Here is a 26105-nt window from a genome sequence, read left to right as displayed (position 1 = left end):
AGCTGTCATTAAGTTTTTGCGTTTGTAGCCTACAACTTTTATGACGTGACGTGTCTTGGGCATTTAGCTTTACCATCATGTCAACATAGTTGTAACGTTATGCAATGCTTATCTAGGCTATGGATTTAAGTGGTTTAATTTTAAAAAGGGCAGCAAAAGTGGGATAAAGTGCAACTGCTTCCCCAAAACAATTCCTCCATAACTGTGGATTTAATCGTTTGATATGTGGATAACTTTCAGTGGACTAAACACATAAAAGGTAAGATTTTGTTATCACAAAGCTAGCTGGTTCGTTAAATATGGCGAAGCATATTTACAGCCAACTTTGTAGGCCTACTTGTAGCAGTGAAACTGAGTTTGTTGTTAACATTGTTGGTAACGTAAACGTTTCTTCAGTTAGGAGCAGGACTGTTTTTTTATTTTTTATTTTGCATTCATTTTATTGCCTATGCATGAGAGAACCTAGATTCGAGGGAGCTGCAGCTGTTAGCATCAGCAGGTCATATTAACACAGCAGGGCACACTAGCCCAGTGATGAAGGATCGTGTAAAATCCCCATCCCCAGAAAGTTTCAAACCAAGCTTGCGCTGATGATGCATGATCACTGATCAAATTGCTATTTTCTGACACAATGCACACCATTTCCAGGTGCTCACCTGTCTGAATCTCAAGCTCTTTAGCCTAGCATCTGCTGTTCACAGCACGGTGAATGACAAACGATGACAAAATGCTGTTCATGTTTATGAGTTCATATCCTGGTTATTTATCGAAGGACTTACATGTCACGTTTTATATTTCATTATGATCACTCGCATTACCATGGGGTTACTAAATAGGTAGGTCTAATGCTACGGTTAACTTAGAATGCCCACCATTACACTGGAGATGTTAAAAAACTTGTAAACTTTTTTTATTCTGCCGCGACGATAGGCTAGGCTTGGCTAGGTAATTCGCTCATTAGCTCAGATCAGTGACTACCAGAGGAAACGCGGGGTAGAAAGCTCAAACAAGTAATGTTAGACTAGCTGTGTTACAGTTTCTCGTTGCAATCAAAATTTCACAGGAGCTCCATGCGCTTTTGTAGGCTACACGCAGTCTCAAAAACACTGTTCACAGCTTTTCGAGTCACTGTACGAGGTCATTTATTTTATATAGCGATAATTTAGATACACTTATGGGGTGGGTGCAATTGCGTTTTCTAAAGAATCTCCCGTCTTGATTTTGTACAGAAATTAATATTAAGTGACACATACGTAAAAAGGCGGAAAAAAACGTCACCTTATATAGCAGGCTAAGATATAAGGTCTGGAATTTAATTTAATATTGTTGTAATGGTAGGATAACTACATAGTTTACACAATAATTACACTGTGTTATAAATATTGTATATCAATGCATTTATTGACTGTCAATTAACCAAAATCGTGGCTCTGTCTCATTGAACAGTAGCCTATTTAATGCATTCTAATCCATTGTCAATCACTTCCGGGAACTATTTGAAGTTTACATGAACCACGTGACCTTAACTCTACCTTTATATGGCTCTGTTACATACCGTACCTAAAATACAGTAATTTCATGACTATACATACTGTTGACTATGCATCCCTGATTCAGTTGTAACTAAAATGGTGAATTTACTCATTTTTACTAATACCATTGGCCAACACAGTTTGTGTAGTATCGGTCGCTAAAATATCCTGGCGGGCCTCCATAATATGGATTCCACTGGGGAAAAAAGAGAGGGAATGGAGATGAGTTGTAGACAAGCTGCACTTCACTCAGAGCAATTTCCATGTAAGCACTGACATTTAAAGGATAGCCTTAAAGACACCACCACACATAGTAGCTGTTATAGTGGCATCTACAAGTAGCTGGCCTCTACACTGGGTTGGCTCTTCTCACCTGTGCCGCAGGGTAGCCGTAGTAATTCCTGGATCTCTGCTGGCCATACACATCCTATTAAAACGACAACATAACAAAAGCCTATGAGTCAGATGTACACAACACACCATATAGATGCATGATGCAGCGTTGCCTAAGTGTGTGCACATGCATGTGCTTAATGTGAAATTGACTGTGTGTCTACATACCGGTCCAGGTGGTGGACCCCAGTAGGGTGGTGGGGCAAGTGGAGGTGGGTTCATCCACCCTGGGTGCCTTTCTGTATTTACAGACAGCCAAAAAGATGTGTTATACATGGGAAATCTAAACATAAGCCGTTTCACTGCTCTAAGAAAGAGATGGTATTACAAGTACAGATTGACCCAAGCAATTCACAAGCCTAGATGTTGTTATTTTCTTGTTAAGATAATGTAGATTACAGAAAACTGATCATTTTTTTTTTTTTTTTAAGATGTCACCTACTGTAGGATGTGTTCCACAGCTTCCAATCGGGTGGAGGAGCTCTGTTGCGTTTGTGTTTCTTGCGTTTAGGTGGTGATGGCAGGGCTTGCCGTGCCTCCTCTTTGTACCTAGTCAGGACCCTCTGAGCCTCCTCTTTTGGTAGTTCCACAAATAACACCTCCTCCAGGAGATCTCCAGTCTCTGGCAGTGTGAACGTAACTGGAGACCCAAGTCGACACAAACACACACGAATAACAAAGCAGTTTCACACCATTGTTAACTGGCTGCAGTGTGACATATTTGAAGAGAATTTTGCTGTCCAAAAACAAATTCTACTTTCACACCTGAAGCCATTCTTTCCCCATTTCATTTATTATATGTTTGATGAATCCTAAAGACTTGTTTGGTGAGCTTCATTCATTAAGGAACATTATTCATAAACAAATACTGAAACGTCCAAAACAAATGATGCACTCTTACAGAAGTAGTAAGGTCACAAGCCTGTGAAAGATTTATTATACATTTTCATATCGTGACGGACTTGAACCACAGAATTGCATAGTACACAGCCTAAGTGGTTAGTTTGAATGGTGTGTTTATCTGTACTTTTCATGACCATACAGTATATCATTGAAGCTCATTTGAAGATGGCCCTTGTATTAGTTGCTTATAAAAGTGTGCTACAAAAAGTAGCGCATTTTTATATACTGTCTCTAACCAATAACAATAAAGAGAAAAAGCTCCACTCTTCACTCTTGTTCTAAGCCTCTGTTAAAGGCAATAGATAGCCAAGATAACCTGTACCTCCTTCATACTGAGGTTCAACCAGAGTTTCAACCATCTTTGCTGCCATCTTAAGGGGAAAGTCCGTAGGAGTCGATTGCCAAGTGTGCTCTGGAAATTCACAATTTCGTCGCCGTTTAAAAAAAAAAAAAAAAAAAAACATAGTCCAGTATTTCTTTTGAAATTGAAATGAAGTTGTATGGACTGGACTATGTTTTTTTTTTTTTTTTAAAACGGCGACGAAATTGTGAATTTCCAGAGCACACTTGGCAATCGACTCCTACGGACTTTCCCCTTAAGATGGCAACATTTCCGGAAAGGTACTGGCTTGATGAAATTCATTCTGGACTCTCTATCCGACCACATAAAGACCTCGGGGTACTTCGGTTTGGCTTTAGGGACCCTCTACTCACTACCACGTAAGTGCAATGTTGTTTGGAACTGTAGAAGAGGTATAAAAATAGCGTTTTGTAGCGGCGAAATAATATGCCCTTCTCACTTCCACGCTAACGAGCTTTGACTAAAAACGGTAACATCGAACTTTCTCAAAACACATTCGAATGACATGATTTGGATGTCAACTCAACGTATGTACTCCCAATCATCGGTAAATCGATCTAAAGTGCATTTTACTCCGGATAATTCCTTTAATGCCACATTGCTCTATGAGACGAGTATGCCATAACTAACCCTCACAACTAAACTCAGCTTCTAAATGCACGTCTGTGTGGTTTGATTGGGACAACCCAGTGTGCTAACAACCATGGCGGTGCAAAAAAGTTTCATTGGTTCACTTAACTTCATAGATTCTAGATTTTGCAGGCATAGGACCTGCAGATTTTGCAGATATGATTGGATAATGAAAAGTATATGTAAACTTATGCATTCTTACCTTTGAGCTTGAGAAGAGCTTCCTCAGGCACTTGCTTGCACTGTTCCCTCTGCTGCTGTGCAAGGCGTCTCTTCCACTCCTGATCAGATGGAAACACCACTACTGCCCGCCGCCGGAAACCACTGAAGAGCAGCATCTTGTGTCGCCGAGCAGATAGGTACACATTGGCCTGGAGCATTAGGAAGAGAGAAAGGACAAAGTGACATTTTAAAGTTTGAGAAGTGTGTTGGCTTGTGAAAACACGTATGAAAACATGCACATAAATATACACACACACAATCCTGAAGTTACCTGATCCAGGATATAGTTGCGTCTCTTGCCAGCTGCCACCCTGATGAGCTGTGTAAGGCACTGAGTGGCCTGCTGAAGCACCACCTCCCTCTGGGCAGCTCCCTAAAACACATCACACATTACTATAGCTACACACAGACAAGCTGCACCATCACATACACACACGATTAAGCAACTGCCTTTATATGTACAGCAAACCACTTCATTCATCAGGGCACAGCTGAATGTCAAAGGGACCGTGGAGTGGTCATCCCGAAACCCACCCTCATGCAGGCCAAGACTGAGTCTGTGCTCAGCAGGCTGTAGCGCTTGTCTGGGTGCTGAGCCATGATGGCCTGGGCCAAGCGGGTCTTCCCTGAGCCTGGCATGCCCACCATCACCACAACCTGAGGAGCGGGACAGCCAAAGACAGAGGAACATTTTACACAGACTAACCAGAGCTTAAAGCAGAGAATATTTCCGTGCCTGAAGTTATCAGACATTTTCCAAGGTCATTAGTATTCGAAATTTTAAGCAGCCAGGCCTACGCCCGAATTTAGGCACAGTGCCTGATACCTTTAAGCCCTATACTAACCCTTTCTGCAGTATTTAGCTACAAGGCTTGGTGCTGATAGTGATGCATTCAAGATTAACTTACTTACTGAATCAAGGCTGTGACTCAAATACAAGAGTTTGTACTGGGACTCCTAAAACCTTCACGGTTGTAAATTAATGAATCATGTGAAGACTCACCTCGCACTCCTCCCTTGATGCCGGAGGCTGTGGAGCCCGAGTTCTCTCGTGATGTTGGAGGGCAGGGAGGGGGGTAAACCCAACCGGTCCACAGTACCAGGGGGCACCCACGGGGTCGAGGTTCAGGGACACAGAGCAGTTTTTGCACAGAACATGAGGGTAGAGGGTGTGGCCCTTCAGTTGGGAGGGCTCCAGTCGAAAAGCAACACCCAAGGAGAGGCCGTTTTTATAGAAGGAGAGCTCGGATTCCTCTGTGTCACTGATCCACTGTGATGAAAAAGCAAGCATTAATACAGGCAATAGTCTCTGTAACCCAAATCAGAGATTTGTTTCGAAACACCTTGTAAATGTTAAATGTCTGAGAGGGTCTGTTAAGTTACTCACTAAGGATGCAACGATACATTCAACTCATGATTTACAATTTTTATATCGATTCACAATTTTTTGAATGAAAGATATTCCTTTATTTATATAAACTGAGAGGAACACAAGGTCTGAACTCTTCACCTTGTCCCAGTTAATGCATATTCTGTCTTATCTGGCACCTTGATGAGGTTGTTTAAATTACAAGTATCTTCTGACCAATCTGACGTTGAACAAGTAAAATCTAAATCAGATTATGCCCTGTTCTGTTTAAAAATTGCATCACTATTCATTTTTTCATCTCAACCAGTTGTAATCTTCACAACTGTATTGATGTTTTGTAGATTCATAGTGCATTGTTGCATCCCTGTTACTCACTGCATAGCAGCTGATGACGTCTCCCTCTGAAAACGTCTCTCCAAAGTCCATTTCTCTTCCCTGTGTCACTGTACGGCCTCTGCTGTCAAACGCATAAGACAACTCTGTCTCACCTGAGTAGGAAAAAAATCAAACAAAACACGGTAATGTGGTCTAAATAGGCAAATGCATAACCAGTTCATGCATATGATCTTATTTTTGTCTATATTTTTGTGTGACAATCTTACATAAAACAATCATATAAGCTAATTTTCTCTCTGTCTTTCACACACACACACACACACTCATCTAATCTTGAACATTATTCTACTCCACTCTCCTCCTGCCATCACTCACCAAGCTGCAGACTGGGGTTGTCTGTGGACCAGCCCACCCTGAGGACATGGGGTTCAGGGTCCATCCCCTTCTCCAGACCACAGGGCACCAGCCTTTTCATATACTGTACACGGGAAAGGCACACAACCCAATACACATAAACAGCCACAATAAATTACAACCATTAAAGATCCTATAAATCAAAATCAGATATTTATTTGGAAACACCTTATATACTGTAAGTCAGGAAACTATTCCTGAAAACATGTCAAAAGTGGTGTGGAAATTAATTCCAAACTATGAGTCTCCGAGTGTAAATTGACGGAAATCAGGCGTTGTGGGTTGTGTTCAAATTATAACACCTTATAGATGTATAGAAATGGCTTTTTACATGTAAAATCACATATTTGATTTGTTGTTGTTGTATACGGTAGCCTAATACAGGCTTGTGGAGAACAAAGGTTGTATCTTTTCTGACTATATCTGTACTAGTGCACTACATAGTGCCCTGGATGGGGAGTGAATTTTTTTTTATAGGCAGAAACCTGGCTTGCAAAAGCCACTGTACCTTTTCCTATGGTGTGCAACAAACTCGGAAAATGCACTAAGCTAATAGCTCAAACCTTGTACCTTCTAGCTACACCTGAGAGACACCACTCTTATTTTCAGTGTCCAGTCCCGTGCCTCTCATAGACATACCTTGACCTCGAAGCTGACCTTCCCATATTGTACACCGTGGCTCAGTCTACATCCTGACCACAGGAGAGGAAACTTCTCCCAAAAGAAGGGCTGCCCACTCGTTCCATCCTCTCCAACTCTAAAATGCAGGTCACTGTTATCTGCGAGAAGGGAAGAGATATGCTGGTACTTGCATATAACAACAATACATTTTGGTGGCAACTAATGACTTCATATTTCCATTTTACTGCCAAATAAATAAACATGTTCTCAACTCACAGGAATCTAACACAACTAGCTGGTCATCAACTTTATTATCTTCATTGACCTCAGTGTAAGACTCCGGGTTCTTGGCTCTGAAAAAATGCAATCAAGGAATGGTGTAGTTGCTCCGTACATTGATCATTTGAAACATTTTGATTATCCTGTATGAGAGCTCAAATCATGATTCTCACCTGTTATACTGGACCTCCTCTTTGAACTCATAGTAGCCCCTGTTCCTTATGCCTTCCAGTAGCCTTTTGTTCTGACTTTCTCCCTGATTCTTCAGTGGTGTTGTGGGTCCACATAAAGCTTGCAGAGGAAGAGGGAAGTTAATTCTATACACCAATAGAGTATAACCTGCTCACTGTTTACACAAATGATTAAAGGACAGAGAAGGGAAAAACAAGGCCTGTAACAACTTACTTGTGTCCACACTTTTCAACTGCTGTAAATGTTCATCTTCTGCCCGACTGGTGTTAGTGTGCATAATATATGAGGGGTTTGATATCTTCGGTTTATCCTCTTCTCCAGCAACAAGACAGAGGTCTGCAGGTCCTGTGGCGTCATGTACCCATGTTTCTGCTGTGTGGGAAACCTCTTCGGAAGTCGTTAGATGACAGGGTGACCCATCTGGTGAGATCGAGCGGCTTGACTTTTCGATTTCGAGCTGCTGAAATGTTATTTGTTGTGTGACAAAACTCACTGTACGATCAGAGCTCACATGGCAATCTACATTAACTGGAACGTTACCTGTTTCAGCAGGACTTTCTTCAACACAAATCGACGTTAAATCTGTTAAATAGGTTCGAGTTTCTAGGTTTGTTAAATCTCTTCCCTTTGCAGAACAGACAGTAGTCGTGACAACTGTTTCCCGTGGTTGTATATCTTTTTGCAATGTCTCAGATGTGTGTCCATACTGTTCCTCTACGTCCACATGAATTTCTTCAGTAACGGACGAGCCATGATCTCCACCACTGGGAAGTTGTTGTTCTGTAATAGATTGGTGCTCGATCGCAGACCAAAGACGTGCCACAAGTTCGGACTTCAAACCTTTAGAATCGAGACCCCGTTCCTTCAGTTTGACACGCAGTTCTACTACTTTGAGCTTCTTTAAATCTGTTAGCTTCATAACGACAGGCACTGTATCTGACATATTTCACTTAGCACCGGTCGCATCCCAAGCTTTGGTCGATTATGTTGGAAGCTAGCGAGCTACAGTAGACGTCCTATAAAAATACTAGCCCCTACTTTTCATTGGCCTGTCATAAAATAATCCCGCCTTAATTTTCAAACACACGATAGCTATTGGTGAGATTGCTCACCTGAGTGTTTCATTGGTTAGTAGCCTAGAACGTATAGGAACGCAAATTCTTAAAGGTAACGTTGTTACTATTTATCTTTTGTTGATACATGAAAATGTTCACGTGTTATCAGCACAATGACCAATACCTTTCCCAAACTGCGTTTCTCTTCGTCTGACCTGGCTTTTACAGGCGTAGGCATAACAGTGTTTTCTTTAAAAACACAACTAATGAACTTTCAACATCACTCCACCACAGAGTCATTATTTTCAAAGTTGTATGCGGTAGAAATTAACGAGGATTATTCAGTAAACAAATGATTCAATGTTACCCTTGTACCTGAGGATTTATTGAAATGTCAGATATTTCAGAAATGATACCTGGTAAAAATATAAATAACTACAAAACATAAACACAAAAGGTAAACATGCCTTAACATTATAATAAACATACATCAATACTACTAATAATAAAGGACTGAAATTCCCCTTCATTCCAGTTTTTTGCTCTGCCATCTGTGTGTCATTGCATCTATTCGGGGTTGGGGTACAGAGATCATATGTCAAATGAAAGGAATTGCTGGAATTCCTTTAGACATTCTCCCATCCTCCCCAAGCACTCAATGACATTAGCATTTTGTGGGAATCAGTCCCCCCGTATTGCTGCATCTACCCAAACAGCGTCATACAAAAACCTTCATACAAGGGAGAGAGGACATTTGGATTGTGCACATGAACATGCATCAAATTCACTAGTGTTCCTAAAAGTCTATGAAATACAAAACAAGACCATTTAAGGTCTCATTAATGTCAAAACAGAAGAGCAAGCTTATAATTGAGCTTGCTATCAGGACAACATCACATGCATGAACCTGCATCCATTGCCCAACAATTGCATCCAGCTATATTCAGCTATATTTGCACAGGCTTCAAATATTTGACTTTCAAGTGCTTGGCATCAGTGCGCAGAACTATTTTAGTTATGCAAAACGAATAAAACGGACAGTGCATCGAATGTGTAAAATTAATAAGTTACTGATTTAGCATTTATCACGATAAAAGAGACTCATTTTGTTTACGGCGGACAGAGTCGATGAGTTAAACTCTCCCATCAGATGAGGACGGCAGTTGTCTGAGAGAGGTGTGGGTGTTCATGCGGGAGGGCATGCAGGTGCTGGGTGAAGGCACAGTCGCAGTAGGCCTGTCCCAGCAGAAGCTCCTTCTCTCTGGCCAGACATGGCCCGCTGATGTGCTGACTGTGGGAGTGATAGAGGCGCAGGAAAGACAGGATGACCTGGATCAGCCAGAGTCCGGTCACACACCAAAGAGCAAGCTGAGGAGGCAAGGGGGGCATGAGTCAGTGAAATGTGCAGAAGGACCAGACACATCAAGTTAAACTTCACAGACGCCAACAAAATTGAGACAACAAAACAAAATCAAAACAGCCACCTTTTTAAAATACATAAGGTTGACTTTGACAGCTCGCTCTCGCTTTGAAACTTCTACGCTTGAGTTAAATTATACGTACCTGTGCACAGGTTAACTCTGAATAAAAGGAAGAGGTCTCCACATCCAGGTATAGAGGTATGGACTGTGATTCTGCACAACTGGGTAGGGTCAAAATAGACATGGAATTTCATTAGGCTAGACAAGAATGATGTTATGCAAGTATTACTCACAATTGACCATTTACTATTTATTTTGTTGACCTTACACTTAAACACTGTGTTCCTACTCTTACATTCATTGTGTTATTTTACCTGTATGGTCTGGAGTTGTGTTCTGTCACAACATCACACCAGGACACAAGTCCCAGAGAGAGGGTAATACTCGCCCCACCAGAGAGAAAAAACAGACAGAGGCTCAAGAGAAGGGTGAGGAAAGCTGAGAGGAGGGTGCTGAAATAAAAAAGCAGAGGTTCTATATTAGACATGTAAATTGTCCGTAACATTATTTCAAAGTCAACACCAAATTAATCAATTAATTCCCATTGAGCATAATTCGTTAGCATTAGGCTATTATACTGGAATAGGCCTACATACTCATCATGTCTACCGTGAAGGTAGAACAAGCTTCGCCATCCCTGCGCTGCTCCGTACAATACGGTGAACACTCCAACGAATGTCGCGAACTGGCAGGCGGCTGGGGGACCCCATTGTTGTATTACCAAATGAGATATCTCGTTTGACTCCCCAGTGATCAGAGTTTGATTCTCCGTCCGCCAAAATCCTTGACTGAATAGCGCGCACCTCCCTTTGAACGCGGATCCGTTAAGTGCAAGGGGTATCACTATAAGAAGTCCGGCCAAAATAGAAAGGGTGTGGGCGGCACAGTGGGCAAGCAACAGTCGCCGATGAAGCTCCATGTCTAAGTTTAGATGAAGGCCCACTAAAAGGAATTGCTGTTTTGGTTAAAGGTGCATTAAAAGACGATAACGTTTTCCTGGTCAGATGGTTCTGATGTGCGTCACATATGTTCAAGTGCTCCACATTCTTCGTTTACGCTTCGCTATTGCCGAATTCCTGTTATACAACGCCGGGCCGATGCATGCACTGACTGCATGACTATCTGTCTGTCACAGATTTGGGGGGTGGTGACGCATTACACGACATGCGCGTAGCCTAGCCTAGCCTACCCTACCCTACGCTCTTGTGAAAAAGCTGAATGTATGTCGACGACTCAGTGATATTTAAATAAATAGGCCTAAGTGATGTTAGGTTGTCCTTTTGAATTGTAAAAATAGAGCACAGCCGCAACTGACAAATGTCCTTAATCCAACAGGCTGCAGTACAGTGTGATGCATGCGTTAAAGATGGGTGGGTGGAGCTACAAATAAAAAAGACTACTCCTCTATGCCACATTCCTTCGGTTAGTGGAACACAAATGTGGGTTAAATGCTTTGCTTTGGCCTCCTCACCCAAAACGAACTAGGCCTACATCTCCCCCACTAAACAGAAATAGAACAGCCCATGGAGTTGGGCCACCCGGACGATAGCACAAGAGATACCAAAGAAACACTTTATTTCCTATCCAATTTTAATCCAATTCTTTAAATTGAACACAAATATTCAACTTCGTCAACTAAATAGGCCTACGCTAAGAAATAATAGGGCTAAAGGGCATCACATTTTCTTACAAAGTAAATCTGTCGCGTTCCAAATGGGTGGGCGTGGTGGGCATGTAGTTCCAAGTGCTAAATCATATATGCATCATATATATCATTTCCACCCTGGAAAATGAATCAAATCCATGCTACATTTCAAATGCTGTGCTGCATATCAGTTGTTTTTTGGATTGGTTTGCCCTACAGCTAGGCAAAACGATTGTTTAAAAAGACGTGCATACACTCTTTACCGCTTGGATTGCTGGAAATGGTTCGGGAACAGCCTTGCGCCACTCATACATATGCAGTCATTATTATAACGTTCCGCTAATATAAATAGAGCTTTTGAATTGTTGCGAGAAAACTGTAGGTAACAAACACATCACGAGGTGGCAGCACTGGGACACCAATGGATGGAAACGCCAAACACTACATCCATAGAAGAAGAGAAGCAGGAATTGGTGCTAAGTTAATTACTTCAGTCGGTGCCTGTAATATTTGATTATTATTTAATGGTAAGTATCAAGAAGGGTAAATGTTTATGTGACATTGAATGTCTCATTGTTTTAACAAAGATTAGTTTAAATATTGCATTTTGGAAGAAATTAGGTAATTCTTACGCACTGGCAGCACAATTTCCTCTACAAACTGACGTTAGGCTAAACGACAGGTTAACGGTACTCATAGTGTTTATGGCCAATTCAAGGAATCGTTTCCAGGTTAGACTTTTACAAAACCAGCTAACTGACGTTTGGCCTGTTAATAAAGTAGTCCTATAGACCGTTGAATATAACGTGCATAACGCAAATCAAGGACCTGCTGGGTCCCTCCTACACAGGAAATTGTCCACTACCTGCTAAACATACTATCAGTCAGTTATTGCCAATACAATTGATCAGCAGCTGATCATACTGATCTGCTCAACTAATCAGGGATGTATGTTATTTATTGGCAAACCGGGGTAAGCCAAAGCCTACCTTCAGTGGGTTTACCACTTCTCTGCGAGTTATCTTACCCAGGTTTGTCACTTGAAATACCAGAATCCTTCGTCCAGTCTCTGGTTCAGTGATATTAACATGGTAAAACTTTCTTTGCAATTGTCATGGTTTGTTGGTATATGGTAGCCTATGCTAGGATGGTTTCTTCTTGGGTCATTCCACGTCAGTTCAACCAGGGCCCACGCACTTAGGTCTCAAAAAAATCTGAAAAAATTACCAGGTGTACCTATGTTACCCAGGAGACACACTGTAAAATTACTCTTATGTAAGGTCAATACTTTCCAAGATACAGCCAGTTTTACAGGGGGAGGGGGGTGTCCAGCCTCTTTTTTTGTCAAAGTTAACAAGCCCACAGCGCAAGAACTAAACCATGTAGGAGGCTCAAATTTTGCATGGTGGTACATAAATAGGAATAGTATGTAGCAAAATTGTCACGTTTGGTCTGGATAATCCTGCATGGTCATAGCTGTCCCTTAAAGTTGATACAAATTTTATTAGAGTTTTTGGCTGGGCTCTGTTTAAGCCTTCACAAGACATATTTGTACTCAACATAGGCTCTTTATTTATTTTCCTTACTGAGATAAGTAGAAACACTCACAAAAAGTAATGAACAGAAAATAAATCCCTTCAGGGTCTGAACAGCAGACCTCACAAGTCTGAAAAATCATTTTGGTTATCATTTTCAGAGCACCCAAACACCTTGTGGGAATATACAAAGATTTTTTAAATATGTTTTCCTTATTCTCCATGATCCCTTCTTTTTGAAAACACCAATTTGACTTGTCTTATGAAAATCTTTCTTTTTTATTTTCCACCCTGAACATGGGCAAAATGCCCCATTGACATCAATATGTTTTATATTTTACAGTGTGTCTCCTGGGTAACATAGGTACACCTGGTAATTTTTTCAGAATTTTTTGAGACCTAAGTGCGTGGGCCCTGGTTGAACTGACGTGGAATGACCCAAGAAGAAACCATCCTAGCATAGGCTACCATATACCAACAAACCATGACAATTGCAAAGAAAGTTTTACCATGTTAATATCACTGAACCAGAGACTGGACGAAGGATTGAATTGACATCAATATGTTTTACATAGTCACCACACTGCCACCTGTGGTTGTATAGAGTAACCTGTGGTAGCTCTATACAAAACATATTGATGTCAGTGGTGCATTTTGCCCATGTTCAGTGTGGAAAGTGGAAAAGAAAGATTTGCATAAGACAAGTCAAATTGGTGTTTTTAAAAAGAAAAGATCATGGAGAATATGTATAAAAATATTTAAAAAATCTTTGTATATTCCCACAAGGTGTTTAGGTGCTCTGAAAATGATAACCAAAATTATTTTTTAGACTTCTAAGGTCTGCTGTTCAGACCCTGAAGGAATTTATTTTCTGTTCATTGTTTTTTGTGAGAGTGTTTCTACTTATCTCCGTAAGGAAAATAAATCAAGAGCCTATGTTGAGTACAAATATGTCTTTTGAAGGCTTAAACAGAGCCCAGCCAAAAACTCCAATAAAATTTGTATCAACTTTGAGGGACAGCTATGACCATGCAGGATTATCCAGACCAAACGTGACGTTTTTGCTACATACTATTCCTATTTATGTACCAGCATACTAAATTTGAGCCTCCTACATGGTTTAGTTCTTGCGCTGTGGGCTTGTGATAGCCTAGAAATCTAGACGGGATTACATTTGCTGCCAGGGCTAGTCTAGCAACTCTCCGTTGACTTGTGAACTCCAGAAATCGAAACTTAATCAGGCATTGAAATTGTGTATAGAGTCGTTTGGTGGGCTTAACATAATGATTGATGGCAGAGTTGCAACGGTTTGGCTTGAATTCCCTGCTACTTGAAAACAAAAATATCCTATTGCGTCCTATTGCGTGCAGAGGGAATTTGAAAGACAACTGATTATCCCGCCCCTCGGACTGAGCACTGCGAACGGTGAGTGCCCAGACCCTACATTTTAATGTGGGTCTGACTCGCCAGGCTAGGCTTGTGAACTTTGACAAAAAAAAGAGCTCGAACAAAATCGACACCCCCCTCCCCCTGTAAAACTGGCTGTATCTTGGAAAGTATTGATCTTACATAAGAGTAATTTTACAGTGTGTCTCCTGGGTAACATAGGTACACCTGGTAATTTTTTCAGAAGTTTTTGAGACCTAAGTGCGTGGGCCCTGGTTGAATTGACGGAATGGTGGAATGACCCTCTTCTAATTATGTTAAGTGAATGAAAACATTTAGGAATGTCAGAGGTTACTGAATGGACAGACAATGTAGTCACAGTCAAAATTATTGTGTTTTTATGATTGATGGTTAAATGTTCAGAGATTTTATTTAGTCATGAGTTGAAGATATAAATGTCAGGACATGCTGTGATCTGATTCTGCACAAAAGGATGGTTTTCATAAAGATGAGCTAACAGAGGGGTTTTCTTCCCTTTGCAGCCACTTGGCATCTGATTGGTTGCATTTGTTTTACTGGTGATAAATAAGTCGACTTCATTGTATGATAACCATCAGTTTTCATACTATGGTATGCTGTGATACTGGTATACCACTGCAACACTGCAAATGTGTTGCCTGCAGATTGTCCGACTACATTAAAAAGTTTGCCTACTGTGCAGAGTGAATGGTAATGCAGATCAAAAAGTTGTAAAGAAAGATGTGTACCCTGTTACGAAACAAAGTCCTTTTAATACCATAATTTCATAGGCGTAAATGTTCACTTTAATGAAGTTAAGGAATCTTTGTTTTGGAAACAGGCGGATGACAAGGAGCAATTGGAAGATGCAGCAGAGCAGGCCACAGCCAGCTGCTCCGCTTCACCGAGAGACCGTGTGCGTGTCGACAGTCAACTCCAAGAGGCAGTTCGTTTAAAAACAGAAGGCAACACATTCTATCGAGACAAAAATATTCGATCTGCCATTGGACGTTATCATCGTGCCTTGATTGTTCTACGTGGCCTTGACTCTAAGGTTACGTCTGCAGTCGAAGGTTTCGGACCCAAAGCACCTGTACTCAACTCGGAACAACAGGAACTCTTAAGGAACACACAGATCGACTGCTATAACAATCTGGCAGGTATTTCACAACAGGGAGCTGCACTGCATGCAACTTGGTGGTTCTTATTTCTTGCATCATTTCCATGAATGTATTGTTTTTTAATTGACGGTCTGACCGTCTCTCAGCCTCCAACACCTTATGTCACAGAGGACAGGATGCATTTAAAACTTACTTCAGTTTTTCCTTACTTGAGCTTCAATTTATTTGGCTTTCTATTGTCATCATTGCCATGTGCATGACTGCATATAGCCCCAATGAGGATTTAATTATGCAAAACGTTCACCTGTATTAACAACTGAATCTTGTTCTCTCCTTCCAAGCTTGTTTGCTACAGCGGGAAAGTGTGGACTATTCACGGGTGCAGGAATACAGCCTTCATGTGCTTGAGTTGCGGCCAGGTGACATCAAAGCACTCTACAGAGCTGGGGTGGCCACCCTGGAGTTAGGAGATGCTCAATCTGCTCGGCAGTATCTCATGCAGGCCAGCAGGGGGAAACCTAATGGTGAGATTTGATTGGAAGTTACGGAATAAATTTGCATTGGCTAGTCAGCTCTGATGAAAGTTGTCCATGTTGAAATATTGACAGTAGGATATCAGTAAATCAGAACATTTTTCAGGTTTTTGTCTGAGGTCACTGATTTCTAGTCCAGTTTTGCAGCACTGTGTTTGTCAGAGAAAGTAGCCCTTCAAAACAGAATGAAAACCACTAACTCTGAATTGACCATAAATCGTCATTTGCTCTTTGTTTGCTTTTCTGTCTTCCTCTCCTCAGATGCCAATGTGAAAAGGCAGCTGCAGAGAGCGGAGGAGAGGCTCAGTAAAGACTACCAGAAAGAGAAGGCCCTGTACAAAGGCATGTTCAGCCAACAGAAGCAAGAAGGGCAAGGAGACATGGCAGTGACCCAGAAACATGTCTAACAGGACTAATGTTCTAAAGTTGAATTAAAGTTCAGATTCCTAAGGGCACGGCTAAAGATGTGAGCAATGCTACCTGTTACTGCTTGCCAAACACTACGAAACATGTCCCTGTAAATCGGGCGAGACTGAGGTTTGGTGGATGAGATGTTTGAGAACCATCAACTGCTACAGATGATGGACTGTCAAAATGAAACTTCCTGCACTGACTGAGAGAAGTGGCTATCTACTCCTAGGTTATGTTTGTCTTCAGCAGTGATTGTCTTCAAATGGTTGATCTTTTGTCACCACTTGAATAGGTAACACACCCTCATTTTTTTCCACTTTGTTTTAATGAAATCAATAAATATTTTTGAAGTGAACTGTTGTTGTGACCAGTATGAATTTTACTTCAACATCAACTGAACATCCATTTAAAATAGTCCACATGTATTTTTAGTGGCAATAACTAAACATTCAAAATCTAACACATTGCATATCCAGCATGCAATAATATGCACTTATACAAAAATGTACAAAACCAAATTTGTTCCAATAAATTTAATATTTAACTTTAATAATAAGACATGGATTACAATATATTTTTTTTTCAGTGGTTCAACTTTTATCATATTTTAATAGCCCTGAGCACATCAAGTCAAAATACACATTACCATTGCTGGATTGTGATCAACACAATTTTAAACTTGTTTTTTCAAAGTGTAGGGCAACATATATACAGTATAAACCACACAGGAACAAGACTCAGCACAGCATTGCATGCAGAGGCACAGTCACGAGCAGAAAGTAATCTATTTTAATTAAGCCTACACTAGACTATATTGACTGTAATGATCAAATGATCACTTTTTTGTTTTGTGGCCCCTTAAACTGAGTGACCTCATTGAGCCAAACACACGTCTCCCAAGATCCCTGAAGGACCTGGACCGCGTGAGGGGCGCCGAGGGTGGAGGGGACGGAGAATAAGATGGTGAAGAAAGTGGAGAAAGCGACTGGGAGCTTCCCTCCAGGCTTTGGGAACGAGAGAGGTGAAACAGACTGGCAGTGGACGATAGATTTTTGTCTTCTCTTCCTGCTAGATTCCGTCCTTGATCCGTGTGTCCCTCATGTGCAATCTCAAAGGAGGAGGCCCAGTAGTTGGTGCGGAGTCGACCTTTGCGTTGTTGAGATGACGGCTCGAGGATTCCCTGGGACTCGCTGCGGAAAAGCGCCCTGCGGGATGAGCGGAGACTGGAGCTGCGGCCTTCCCAGGGAATTCCCTTCTGCTTCAGCTTTCCTTCCTGTTCTTTGCTCCAGGACCTCTCTTTTTGGTAGTCTTTCCTCCTGCTGCCTCGTGCATCCCTCTCTCCACAATCAGAGTCCCCATCCTTACCCCAGAAGCGTCCATCGAAGCCCTTCCAAAATTTGGTACCCTTTTTTGGTGTCTGAGCACTCACTTCCTCATCCCAGCATGTGCTGTAGTCTCTTGATGAGTAGCTGCTGACCGTTGAGGCCCTGACCAGCTCCCGGGACGCGTGCTTGCCCTGGTACAGCCTCTCTCCATCTCCACTTCTCCTCCAACCTTGGTCCTGTGATCTCCACCCAGCCCCTGCCTCCTGCCTCAGTGACCCTCCCCTGGGCCGAAGAGCGTTGCCCTCCTGTGGCGAGTTGCCTGCCCGGTACCGAGGCAGAGAGCACTGCGATGGAGCATCGCGTCGGAACACGGACAGCTGCGCGGGGGTGAAGGCAGAGGCGGAGAGCAGACGAGGAGGGGAGTGCACTCTCGGGTGGCAGGACATAGACGAGGATCCTGGAGAGGCCGGGTCAGAAGATGCAGGAGTGGGTGGGACCGGCAGAACAGGGGACATTCTCCTCACATGATGAGTCGGGGTGGGGCCAGAGTGTTCAGAGCAGGCAGGGCTGGCAGACTGAGACGTCAGGCCTGAATGGGAGCCTGAATGGGCGATCTGAAGGCAGCGCTGATGGGAGCCATTTTCTCCAGCCACAACACTCGGGATCCAGCGATTAGGTGATTGACCGTCGGAGTGCAACCTTGCGAGGTCAGACATTGTGTTGATCTGACAGGGCGAGCGCGGAGACGGGGACAGATGGGGCTGGGATGGTGAGGCTGACCCCTCCCCTCTCTCCCGCTCAATCCGAAAGCACTCAGTGTCCAGCTCCACACCTTCCTCCATCAAACCTACCACCACCGAGCAGGGCAGGCCTGACACACGGGATATTTCACACACCACCTCAGAGTCTTCACTGAGCTTGGGAGACCCATCCTGGGTTTTGGAAGGAGGAGGACATCCCTCTGCCTCCTCTCTGGAGGCCCCACTCCAGTCTAGGGACCGTGAAAAGCCCATGGGACCAAACACCTTCCCAGTCACTTCCAGAGACCCACGATGATTGACCTGCGATGGACAAGTGGATATCCGTGGCCTGCTTCTTGATGTAGGAGTGGGCGTAAAAGACAAGGTCGAGGAGGAAGGCGAGGCGGAGGGGGTAGTAATACTGGTGCCAAGGTAACCACATGATGCAGATATGTCTTCCTTCAGGGTTTTGGTATCTAGAGATTTGTTCATGTTCGGATTTAAGTTCAAATTCAAATTCAGGTGGAAGCTTATGTTGAAATCCTCCCCCGTCACAGATGGTAAGTTCCCCAAGTTGATCGAGTTTCTGCTTGATTTCTTGCTTATGCTGCTCAAACGAACTCTTGAAGAGTTCCCGAGTTTGCAGGGGGTGACGCCAGTCAAATTTGATGCGGAACCGTGACTGTCCATAGCAGTTCTACACTGGAATGTATCTTGGCCTGAACCTGAGATGGCTTTTTGAAGGCTTTGGCTGAAGGCATCTTGCCTTGTCCTAGAATGATACTGGTGGACCAGCCTTGAGATGTACAGCTCCAGCTGTGTCAGTGATGGGGGCGCTGAAGGCGGAGTCCTCTGTGGCGACGTGTCCTCTTCTGGATGTTCAGTCTCTGGATTAGGTGAGAGCTGGGGTGATGAGTGGTCCTGACTGAAGGTGAAGAGGGGACTCTGCAGAGCCACCGCATGTAGGGGGCTGGGGTATGGATACACCTCCTTTGTTTTGCGGGACACCAAGTCAGAGCAGAATTTAGGGTCCAGTTGTACTCGGGAATGTAAGGAACTGCACGAGTCTGAGAGGAGAGGAGGCTGCTGAGGCCCACCCAGTTTGGAGCAGAGGTCAGACAGCAGCACGAGGCCGGGGATCTCCAGGTCACCTGTTCAGAACAGGAACAAAACATGATAAAAGAAAGGATAGGTTTGTATAAAATATATGTCTGCAGCCTAGTTTTGAACAAGATCTGGAAATAGCCATGAAACTCATTCAGTGATTGATTTGGAGTTTTGTTTATGTATACTCAAGTATTTATCACTGGTTTCATAAAATGTTTGCACATGGCACATTTATTGTTAGCCTAATGTGTTGGTAAATCCAATTCATTCAAATGTGCTACACATGTAAATGCTATAAGTATTTTAGTAAACTATAAATTATACAAACAACAGGGTGGGGTATGTACTGTACATTTCAGCAGGAGCGTGATGTTGGTGTTTCTATACCTTGATGCATAACCAAGAAAGAATTCCTCACTAACAATACACGGACACAACAAACACATTTCACAGAGTGCCAATGACATGCTGCTTATTATCCTGCAAGTATCACATCCACCACCAACCTGTGGAGACAGGTCTCCTGTCCTCCTCCCTCAAGGTCTCCTCAGTACTCTGGGCATTTGACTGTGAGGCCTCTCTCCACTGGATGGCGCTGTGATCTGCAGACAGTGGTCGGCACGTACTCCCAACAGCCCTCACCAAGCCCCCAAGAGCCATCTCACTGGACACTGAGTAACTGGAATCGGACAAGGAGCTCCCACTCACCGAATAGAAACCTTAAGGAACAGTGCCGGGAGGAGTAAAGAACAATGGAGACAGAGGTTACTGAGGGGGGCCCCACACAGGCACACGTACGTAAATGATGGGAAGTTGAGCAACGCACAAGTTAATGGTTGCTTAGTTCTATTGGGACGCTGAAAACAAACCATGAATCAGACAAGTTAATGGCTACCAGTAAGAGCAGTGTGTGCTTACCACAGCAACACCCAACTTTTAAAACTTCAAGAACTTGTCTCACTCTGATGTGGCAGAGGTGCAGATGACTGTTGTGACGATGGACATTAATGGAACTTTGTTGAAGGATGGAATACAACCTTTGTAGATCAAAGTTGGGATACCTGAGCTTGGTCTTGAGTCTCCATCCACTAAGGTGGTGCTGGTAGTGTCTGGGGTCAGAGGGGAAAGCAGCTCAGATGGGATATCCCAGGACAGAGTGGACCATCGCGAGGCTACTTCCTCTCCTGAATTGCTCAAGCAGGGCAGCACTGACTCGGAGAGAGCCGAGGTCTGAGAGAGAGAGAGAGAAGAAAACAAATCGTGTTACTGCTTGATTTTCATGTCAGGCTAGCAATTACACTTGACTTTCAAGTAGGTGCTGATAGTTGTGAAATGTTTATTTACCCAACACTGGATTGCTACGATACAATATCCAATGCAGAACTGTGTCCTACGTGGTACTGCATAGCACAAAGAAGCTTTCAACCAGGCTTTTTTACATTCACATTTATTTGCAAATTACAGGCCAATACTGCAGACTCACATTATCATGTCTGTCAAGACTCACTTTGAGGTAAACTAATTAAAGGCATTCTCAGTATTCAGGCAAACAATCCTAGGGTTTCAACTTAAAGGACAGCCCATGGACAACAGGGCCTATTGTCAGCCCTCTAAGCCCAAATCAGTCCTGGGATCCTGACAGAACCAAGCTGAGACAATGCAGGTGACTCATGCTGCTGTAATGAAAAAGGGGGATGGGAGCCCAGAAAAAAGAATGGAGTGAAACAGAGAGACAGATGACGTAACAAAGAACAGTGAAGGAGAAGGTGGTGTGTGTGTGTGTGTGTGTGTGTGTTGGGGGGTGTCAAAGGGTTGGGGGGGGGGGGGGGGGGGGGCTAAAAGAGACTTTGACCAGGCTTATCTCTGCTTTGCTCTAGCAGTTTACCCAGGATTCCTCTCTTCTTCTTCTCTCTGCAAGCCATATGGAGATGGGCAGGAATGTGTGAGAAAACACAAAATTGCACAAACTGATCGACCCGAGTGCTAGACAAAGGCGCTGAAATACTCTGGAATGGTTAACGCATTGAGAGGGCAAAAGCGATCTGAGGAGAGAGGAAAGTGAGAGGGTGACTAAGTCCAGTAAGCCACTGAGGGCAGAGACGGGGGATGGGTTGCCTGGTGAGAGGAGCCGCAGGAGGGAGGCATCCAGACCCCCACTCCTTCTTATTCTTGGATATTTCTGCCACCCCCACCACAGCGCACAGCACACAACTCAAGCTCCTCTTCTCTCCTCTGCCTCTCACTTGCATCGCCCACACACCCGCTTCAGCGGTGGTGCTTAACTCTTTCCTTAGCTGACAGAAAACTGATTTACACTTTTCTGTTACTCGTACACAAAAGCTTTAACATGCGTGTGCATGTAGGAAACAGTCAACACATGGCAAAAGCTATAAGTCCTCTTGCCTCGCTTAATCCTCCCATAAGACCCAAAACCCCCAGGCCCAAATCCATTCTGCTGAAGTATACGGTTACAATGCCATGTCCATTACTGTATAAGTAGAGAATGGGGCTTAAGTAGCTGGCATCAGCCTAGCTGAGGAAACTTGATCTGAGTCTTCTGAATGGAGCTCTGGCCATTATCCCAAGTATAAATCAATTTGCCAAAGACAAGGAGAGAGACAGCACATGTGCTGTGAGAGTGTTATATAATTTTAATGATGAAAAATGAAGGGGGAATATAGAGATGATGAGCAGGCATGGGCGGTGTGATCCATCTCCTCTATTATTGGAACCCTTCAATGACACGCATGTATCGAGGACTCAGGAGACATCCGAGAGCCTGCTCATCAACAGGGATGCTGCTCCCTAATCCATAGAAGAGCAAGACAAAACACCAGAGCCATGAGACACAACATTTAAAAAAAATGTCAGTCAAATGTGAGCAAAAGATGTTTCTGTATATGCTTGCCGCTTGTTATCCCAAGCACTATGTTTGGCAAAGAGCTGTGGAAAATGTATTCATGTGCATTGTCCATCTGAAAGCCTTTGTGAGGTGCACCACCATTATCCCTGTATAATCACCAGCTGTACAGTTTACCACCAACTTCGTTCGATTCGTGCCCCCACACAGTTCACTTCTCCCTCTCCCTCAGTGGGTTGCAGCAGAGAGGTGATATCTATGACGCATGTCCATGTGTTGTTTATGCAAATCGGGGATGCGTTGGTGGAAAGGCAACAACAGTGGTCTGTGAACGTGACTCATGTGTTTCACCAGATCATGAGGGAATAATTGACTGGGAGAAATGATTGCACCTCCTCTTCCAGCATACAGTTTAACCTTAATGAAGATAGATAGCTAATGAATTCTTAAGATGATTGAATGTTTGGCATAAACCACAACTCTATTCTAACAATATCTCAACTTTGACCCCACAAGAGATGCATGCCTGAGTGCAGGATATTTACATCTAAGGAGATGCACCTGCTGTGCACTCTCCTGTGCTGTCTAACTCATTTGAACTTTAAATAACTGCACCTAGGCCTATATCTCACCCTGACTATGCTATTGTTTTGTAGTAATAGTCGATTGCCCCCTCAAAGAATAATAATGTGACATCAAAGGGGCTCTATTCTGATGACCACTAACAACTGCAATGTCTGTGTCTGAGACTGGCCAGAACATCCACATGGCGTAAATTCCATGTCAGATGGTTTCCCAACTTATTGTTCCACTCAAAGGCTCCATAATTGGGATCGTAATTCACACCGCAACTGACCAGCAGTTAATATTCACCGCATTGAATGTGCCTCAAGGCGACTTTCATAACCTTGACATGCGGGAAATGGTTAAATTGGAATCTTTGGCAGAGCATGGCGAGGTGATGCTTAACAGGGGGCATCTTTAAATTGAGCTTGTATTGACATGGAAGTCTTGCTCTGTCAAAACCTTAAAGTTATTTTCGGGCGTGAGACCATGTCCCGTCCGTAACCTTCTCTGCTTTACTGACCTGTTGCCTGTGGGATGTTGCTGCATCGTCGTCGGTGGCGCTTTCTGTGTTTCTCTCATTCTGGTCGGTTTCATCGAGTATTTCTTTTTTGTCCAACGCGGCATCGACCATCTCCAAGTGACGACACCTGAGCAGCTCCAGCTCCAGTATTCCTGCTAAGGTTGCCTTCAACCTTTCTCCGATTCGAACACGCTCGCTGCCCGACCAAAGCGAATTCACACAGCCACGACGCCCGGCCATTGTGAATGAAAATTGGCTTTTCAGCCTGTCCAGCTAAACAGCCACCTAGACAAAAGCTACTCAGCCCGGATGCGTTATTGCTGGAGCGATTGTCAAATGCACCACCAATGCAACAGTAAGCGCAAATGGCAACATTCGCTGGTAGCCTGCCTGTTTAATTTGATACCACATTTACGAACGTCATTCTGATCAGGAACGCTACACCTTGAGAGCTAACTTTCGCAGATGCACAAGCAACAAAGACATATAGATCATTTGCCAGCACACGGTATTAGAATCCAAATGATTCATTTTACACCACGTCTCCAATTGATTTTAGTACTTATGAGAACAAGAAAAGCTATTCCAGACAGACGACACCAATGGTGCGCTAACAATCTGTGTAATCACGCGAATAATGGGTGCACATTGGGAGATAGGGGGAAAGTGTTGAGAGGGTGGAGCAACGAAGCCTAAACTCAAATTAGATTGGTCAGGGAACTTTTCGAATACGCTCGTTTTGAACAAATTCAGAGTCCTTCTGGTATCTGGAAAATACACACTGTGTCCAAGCAATCGGCCTGGCTGCATCGCTTGGTCATACGTTTACAGAGAAGATACAAAGTGACACATACACCCTTGGTTATAATGGGAGTAGGCTACGGTGCTGACCGCACTGACCTCGACTTATTTGACATTTTGGGCAGGTTCTGTATCCTGCAGAAACTTGCTTTGGCACAACACTAAAATAATGACATTTTTCAAGCAAACGAATTCATTTTAATCATTGATCATTGATGATGTAGGCCTACCCTATGGATCAACAGAGGATCAAACATCATGGAAATCAGAGTCGTGTTGACATCATGAAATTGAAGTGCACTATTATCCTGTATAGCTATATATAATCAAAACTCTCATGGAAGAGGTAAAGGAATTCGTCCATAAACCCAGGGATGGATTACTGCATGGGCCTACCGGGCCCAGGGGCCCAAGGGGTCAGGGGGCCCTGAAGCCCAAGCATGGAATCATTGCCTCAGTATCAACAAATCAGGATGTAGGCTATGAATCTAATTGAATTTAGTATTGGCCATCCCCAAAATGCACCAGAATACAGGGAATCACATCAAACAAATAATTTTTCTTTCTGGGGGAGGACCCCCAACCCCCCCCCCCCCCCCCCCCCCCACATATATAACAATTAGTGGGGGGGCCTTAATACATCTGGGCCCAGGGGCCCGAAAGTTCATAATCCGCCCATGCATAAGCTTAGTTGTTATTGTTATATAGGCTATACCTCTCTTATCTATTGCATGGGCCTATAGTCCTTTTGGTCAGGGTTTCTGGCTTTTTTGTGACTAGGCAGTTTTGGAACTTTAAGGCTACAGGCTACACTTGAACAAAGGGAGACCCTCATAGATCTTCCCAGAGATGTCTGGCTGTTTTCCAGGCAAAGGGAATCGTGATTCATCAACAGGAATATTACATTACATTACATTACATTTAGCAGACACTTCTTGACCAAAGTGACTTACATATGTCAGCTATATTACAAGGGATCACATTGTCCCCGGAGCAACTTGGGGTTAAGTGCCATGCTCAAGGGCACAACAGTGGAAGCTGGGAATTGAACCGACTACTTTCAGGCTACTGCACGCTAGCCCAGCTCCTTAACCACTACACTACCACCGCCCCAATATCATGCACAAGTGAATTTTTGGCAGTGATGTTGTGGGTTGACAATGGCCTATGATAACCAAAAGGCTGTGCTCAAAAAAAAATAAGATAACAATCGGTCAGCACTTAACTTATTGCAAGTATAGCTAATTACAATAGATCAGTAGCCTATAAACCCAGACAAACCTTTGGCAAATTTGAATTTGCTCTGCAAATGGGAGCTATTCACTCCCATTTCCAATGCTCCTTCCTAAACCTGGGCAACAAACATATCCATTGAGACGAGCTTAACATGATGATAACGAAACAGTTTTTGAAAAACACTTGTTTGTTGAGATGTGTTTTTTACATTGCTCTGTATGTCATCTAGCCTGGAAAATCCAGACCCTGATAATCTAGAAAGATAGTAGTCTGGTCAGATGAGAGCAAAATTTTACTTTTTGGATGTCATATTATACACCATATTTGGAGGAGAAATGGCACTGTACATCACCCTAAAAATGCCAAACAGTGAGGTTTGGAGGTGGATGCATGATTGATTGCATTGCATTCTCCACATTTTTAGCTAATTTTCATGTACCACATCAGCATTTTTGTTCAGTGCATCTTTTGTAAATTGCTCAGTCTGGATCAGTCTTTCTAGAACAGGCAAG

General features: G+C 43.2%; 4 protein-coding genes across 4 annotated transcripts; 1 reads left to right on the top strand and 3 right to left on the bottom strand.

Annotated features, from left to right (window-relative positions):
* Positions 1-1558: 1558 nt before the first annotated feature.
* Positions 1559-26105, bottom strand: si:ch211-107m4.1 (heterogeneous nuclear ribonucleoprotein U-like protein 1). The gene is made up of 16 exons (XM_042073791.1): positions 26090-26105; positions 11350-11355; positions 7466-8254; positions 7234-7351; positions 7058-7134; positions 6800-6939; positions 6122-6224; positions 5786-5898; positions 5045-5311; positions 4576-4698; positions 4313-4414; positions 4022-4190; positions 2368-2565; positions 2094-2164; positions 1906-1959; positions 1559-1728 (listed from the first exon to the last, which is right to left on the bottom strand). Exons 3-16 carry the CDS (start codon positions 8193-8195, stop codon positions 1651-1653), a joined length of 2343 nt encoding a protein of 780 aa, XP_041929725.1. The 5' UTR covers positions 8196-8254; positions 11350-11355; positions 26090-26105; the 3' UTR covers positions 1559-1650.
* On the bottom strand, positions 8671-11145 carry zgc:153018 (uncharacterized protein LOC767701 homolog). The gene is made up of 4 exons (XM_042073798.1): positions 10385-11145; positions 10103-10240; positions 9871-9949; positions 8671-9675 (listed from the first exon to the last, which is right to left on the bottom strand). Exons 1-4 carry the CDS (start codon positions 10705-10707, stop codon positions 9454-9456), a joined length of 762 nt encoding a protein of 253 aa, XP_041929732.1. The 5' UTR covers positions 10708-11145; the 3' UTR covers positions 8671-9453.
* ttc9c (tetratricopeptide repeat domain 9C) lies at positions 11803-16792 on the top strand. The gene is made up of 4 exons (XM_042073801.1): positions 11803-11960; positions 15214-15532; positions 15835-16017; positions 16288-16792. The coding sequence occupies exons 1-4, from the start codon at positions 11958-11960 to the stop codon at positions 16431-16433; spliced, it is 651 nt and encodes a 216-aa protein (XP_041929735.1). The 5' UTR covers positions 11803-11957; the 3' UTR covers positions 16434-16792.
* Positions 16956-24198, bottom strand: si:ch211-168f7.5. Its single transcript, XM_042073790.1, has 4 exons — positions 23557-24198; positions 20671-20839; positions 20116-20328; positions 16956-19653 (listed from the first exon to the last, which is right to left on the bottom strand). The coding sequence occupies exons 1-4, from the start codon at positions 23794-23796 to the stop codon at positions 17273-17275; spliced, it is 3003 nt and encodes a 1000-aa protein (XP_041929724.1). The 5' UTR covers positions 23797-24198; the 3' UTR covers positions 16956-17272.

Source organism: Alosa sapidissima, chromosome 20 (assembly GCF_018492685.1).
Source record: "Alosa sapidissima isolate fAloSap1 chromosome 20, fAloSap1.pri, whole genome shotgun sequence".
Taxonomy (NCBI): domain Eukaryota; kingdom Metazoa; phylum Chordata; class Actinopteri; order Clupeiformes; family Clupeidae; genus Alosa; species Alosa sapidissima.
The sequence above is the reverse complement of the archived record's forward strand: the minus strand, read 5'-3'. Positions and strand labels throughout refer to the sequence as shown.